The sequence below is a fragment of the Gossypium hirsutum genome, chromosome A13 (assembly GCF_007990345.1).
Source record: "Gossypium hirsutum isolate 1008001.06 chromosome A13, Gossypium_hirsutum_v2.1, whole genome shotgun sequence".
In the NCBI taxonomy this organism is placed as follows: domain Eukaryota; kingdom Viridiplantae; phylum Streptophyta; class Magnoliopsida; order Malvales; family Malvaceae; genus Gossypium; species Gossypium hirsutum.
Window position 1 is genome coordinate 224,998 of NC_053436.1, and position 4,576 is coordinate 229,573.

General features: G+C 28.3%; 1 protein-coding gene across 1 annotated transcript; it reads right to left on the reverse strand.

Annotated features, from left to right (window-relative positions):
* Positions 1-1,630: 1,630 nt before the first annotated feature.
* LOC107954452 (uncharacterized) lies at positions 1,631-2,723 on the reverse strand. Its single transcript, XM_016890011.2, has 2 exons — positions 2,319-2,723; positions 1,631-1,979 (listed from the first exon to the last, which is right to left on the reverse strand). Exons 1-2 carry the CDS (start codon positions 2,546-2,548, stop codon positions 1,871-1,873), a joined length of 339 nt encoding a protein of 112 aa, XP_016745500.1. The 5' UTR covers positions 2,549-2,723; the 3' UTR covers positions 1,631-1,870.
* Positions 2,724-4,576: the final 1,853 nt, after the last annotated feature.

The following is a 4,576-nucleotide window of genomic DNA, read 5'->3' on the forward strand; positions in this document are numbered from 1 at the left end:
TTTAAGACTTTCTTTATATATTTATTTTAAACTATTTTAGATTAACTAGTATTTATCTCAAGTTTTTTATTTTATTTATTTATTTATTTGGTTTAAATTTATATGTCATCATCTTATATATTATTATATTAAAATATTTTAATATTCATAATTTCAAATTGTTGATACATTTTTATAATATATATTTACGTACATACTTTTCATTTATTATAAATATACTTTTTATATTTTTATATTTCATATTTTTATGTATACATAGATATAGGCATAAATACATACATCTTAATTCATATATATGTATATATACGTACTTATACATACTTAAATATATTTTTCATATTTCATAATTCTTATATACTTACAGATATTTATACATATTTTACATCATATACATACTTATATATATATTCTTTATATTCCTAAAAATACTTTTTGTATATTTCACATATTTTATAATTCACATACATATATTTTATATTATCACAATTTGTAAATATATATAAACACATATTTACATTTTTATTTTATAATACTTACCGATTTTTATATATGTATATATTTATCTATGTTTTCATATTCTATAATTTATATGCATTTCTTATTTTTATGGCTTAAAATTATACATGCATATATATTTTTACATAATTGTATTTATTGTCATCATTGTTATTTGGTGTTTGTTTATTTATTCATGTACACTTGTGCTTTTTCTAAAATGTTAGTTCTATTTATTTATTTGTTTGCTTTGTTTATGTAATCGCCTCGTCATTTCATTTTGCCTATTGTATTGTTGTTACTCACTTTACTTTGCTTACCTTGTCGTATTCGTTATTGTTTTGTCAAGCATTAACACCAAACATCAAAAGGAAAATTTTTCTAAATAAGGCAATATTTCGCGTTTAGAAAATCGAGAAAACGTGCCCTAACGTGCTGGGTTTCAATTTCTTGTTCGACTAAATAGCCAAATATCCTCTTAAAGCTTCAAAGTATGGTTTCATTAAACTATAAGGTGATCTTGGTTTCGATGGTTTAGAGTATCGTGTCCTAACGTGCTGGATGTGATATTCCTTCGGAACAAGAGAATCTTATATTTCAATTCACGTTATCAGAGTTTCTTTTAAGGATCATATTTTTAAAACTCTTCAAATTTTCAATTTTCGACACTAAGACACTAATTAATCAACTAAGTACCAATTTTGGGCGTATCGAGGGTGCTAATCCTTCCTCGTGCGTAACCGACTCCCGAACCCGTTTTTTTTGAATTTCATAGACCAAAATCTTTGTTTTAATAAAAATTAAATCGTTTATTAAAAACAACCACTTTTCGAGGTGACCCGATCACACCTTATCAAAAAAAAGATTGGTGGCGACTCCCGTTTTCATTCTATTTTCAAAATCCAAGTCGACCCCGTTTTCATCAAAATAATGGTGTCAACAAACACAAATATTTATAGAGAAGAATTGTTGTTGATTGCATTTGTAATTCACTTCTATCTGATGGAAAATTTAGAATTTTATCTTGCTCAAATGAAAACATTTTTCTTAGGATTATCACTCTTGTTGGGTGTTCAAAAAACCTTCGATTTAAACGTAGAGGGGGTGATGTTGCAATTATCCGTAAATTTGAGTAAATTAAGCTTAAATTATTGCTTATATTATAAATTTAAAAGTGAATTATTCTATCAGTACGCCTCACATGTAAAACGAGTAAAATTATGTACTTCTTTACCTTCACTTGTTCGGAGGAACACATTACTGCTTTTCGATTTCCAGACAGTATTTCAACACAGAAAAGCCCATTAGAAAGCTTCTTCATCATCCATAACACACAATCTCAGTATTTCCCAACTTGTAATTTCATGGAAGAAGCTCAAATAAGACCAAATTCCTCATATAATTTGAATAGCCAAAGGCAGTCCAAAAAGCTGCTAACGCTGGACTTGAGATGAAGGTTAAGCAATGAAGAGACAACTGGCTCCCTGTTAATGGAGACAAATTGGTCTTGGTCCTCACAAAGCCGTTTGGTAGAAAAAAAAATTATGGAATCTAGAGATCGCCACCATTATTGAATCTCATCTCCTACTTTTTTTTTTTTCGTTCTTTTTAATAAACTTTTCGCGGCATTTTCTCTAATTAATAATCTCTAATATACAAACAGATGTAAATGCAACCTCGGTGAATCATAGCATCCATGGCCTTCCTACAACTAATTTTAAGAAATGAAAATCTAGAACAAGGATTTTGTTTTCTAATCTTGCTCAGTTAACGATTCAAACAACAAAAATGGAAAAAAAAAAAGAGAAAATAATTCAACTTACATGAGATATTCATATTCCTTGCAATCAAATACATACAAATCTGGAGATTTCATACTGCAGTGGTGATGGCAGTAGGGGCTTGTGATGGAGATAAGGCCAAAAAGAGGAGAAGAATCATGATCAGAACCGGTACGAAAAGAAGCATCGACGGCGGAGGCGGAAGCGACGGCAGAAGCAGCGGCAAAACCAGCAGTGACGCAGCTAACGCCATCATCATAACCACGATCCATTTCATACTAAAAAAAAAGGTGTAATAATAACAATCGTCGAGTATTGGCAACCAGATTTTTTTCCCCTCAAATCAAATCCCGATCTCATCTTTTTTCCATTGCTGCAGATTTGAAAGCTTTGATTATCTCTCTGGTCTATGAGGGAGTTGATTTTTTATGGCGTTTAAAGAATTCAAATGAAAAAAAAAAAAAATTTATATATACAAATGGGATTTTATTAATAAATAAATAAATAAAGGTTAATATTACATTTGGTACTTGAGTTTAGTTTTAATATTCAATTTGGTACTCAAACTAAAAGACATCATGTGACTCTATAAATAGTTGACACATGTGATCTAGAAAAACAACAGAAGTACTTTAGGGGCAGCAGCCGGAGGTTGACAAAATAAAATTACCAAAATGATAAAATTTTGATTAAGTCCTTTAAAAATTATAAACATATAAGCTATTAAAATTGTGAAATTAAATTTTAGATCTCATAAAAATATAGGGATAAATATCTAAACCATACATAAGCTTTGATGCAATGTGCAATGTCATACATAAACTTTGATTTTGTGCGATTTCATACATGAAAGTTCAATTCGATTAAAATTTTACAAATCGCTAACAACATTATCGAATTAACACCATTTTACATTAATATATTGTATACACAAATAATTATATCAATCTAATATGAAAATAAATGTATGTATTAATTTCTTTAAACAAGTACAATTCAAGTTTCATGTATATAATCGCATCAAATAAAAGTTCATGTAGCAAATTGCATATTAAAATGATATTGATCCCAAAAATAAACTAATTTCGAGCCTAAAAATAAACTAATTTCGAGCCTCGTAAAAATTTTCTGACTTCAGCCATGAGGTACTAAAAAGTATATTTAGCATAGAAAAAAATCTAAAAAAGTTAATTAAATAAAATGGAGTAGTGATGACGTTAGAAGCGTTAGAGCCCATAGTCGTTAGCAGTGGGCATGCCCCACACATTCGTTTTTGTGTCTGAGTTCAGTTAACTGAATTTTGATACCACGTACTGTAGCATTTATTTATTGGCTTTTTCTTATATTATATTACAACTATATCTAATCATCATAGACTATGAACATGTATTTCTTACCATCATAATTCCTTTTTCCTTTGAATATATATACCTACTAGGTTTGTAGTTTTTCCAATGAGGTCTTTGCACGGTTGGCAAAGGCAAAAAATTGAGATTCATAGTTTTTATTCGAATGGGTTTTCGAGTCTCATCATGTGTAATTGATATATGTGAGGTTTAAGTTTAGTTCGTCAGCTTTAATTTCGGTTTTTCGTTTATGATGTGATTATTTGGATAATCCATTTTATATTGTGATAGTTTGATAGTTGTGGTTACTTGGACGTATATTTGTATTTATAACTTTTTTGTTTTTGTTTTGATGGAAGTATTTTATAGGTATGTCTATTATAGGGACCGATTCAAATTAGTCTCTCGACCACTAAATAGATCAGTTTTAGTATATAGTCATTTCTATTTAAGAAAATGTGATTTACTATTTAACATAGTTAATGTTTTTATAGTTATGCACTACCAATATACATTATAAATAGGGCTGCTCTTGTAATTCAAACCCAAGATGTGAGTTTTTCGGATGAACGCCTGATACCATTAGACCAAAAGAAAAGATTTTTGTGTATGTAATTGCTCAAGTTTCGTAATTTGTCTTATTTGTTATCATGTTTGACTAAAGTTTTAGTTTATTTATTTACATAATTTTGAGGATTTTGTGTATCAAATCTCAAGATTATAATCGAAGAAGAGATTGAATTAAATAAGGCTAGTTTTCAAAAATACTAATGTAATCCAATTATCTTATATACTGAGATATACAATCCGAAAAAAAATTTGAGCTAATTTTTAATTTTCAAATATTCTATAATTATTAAAGTTTGAATTTCTAAGAAATTTTCATAAAATTGTTTAGGAATAAAAGCATAAGACTGAATCTGAGTAGAAGCTCAATTTGTAGTTTTGTACTAA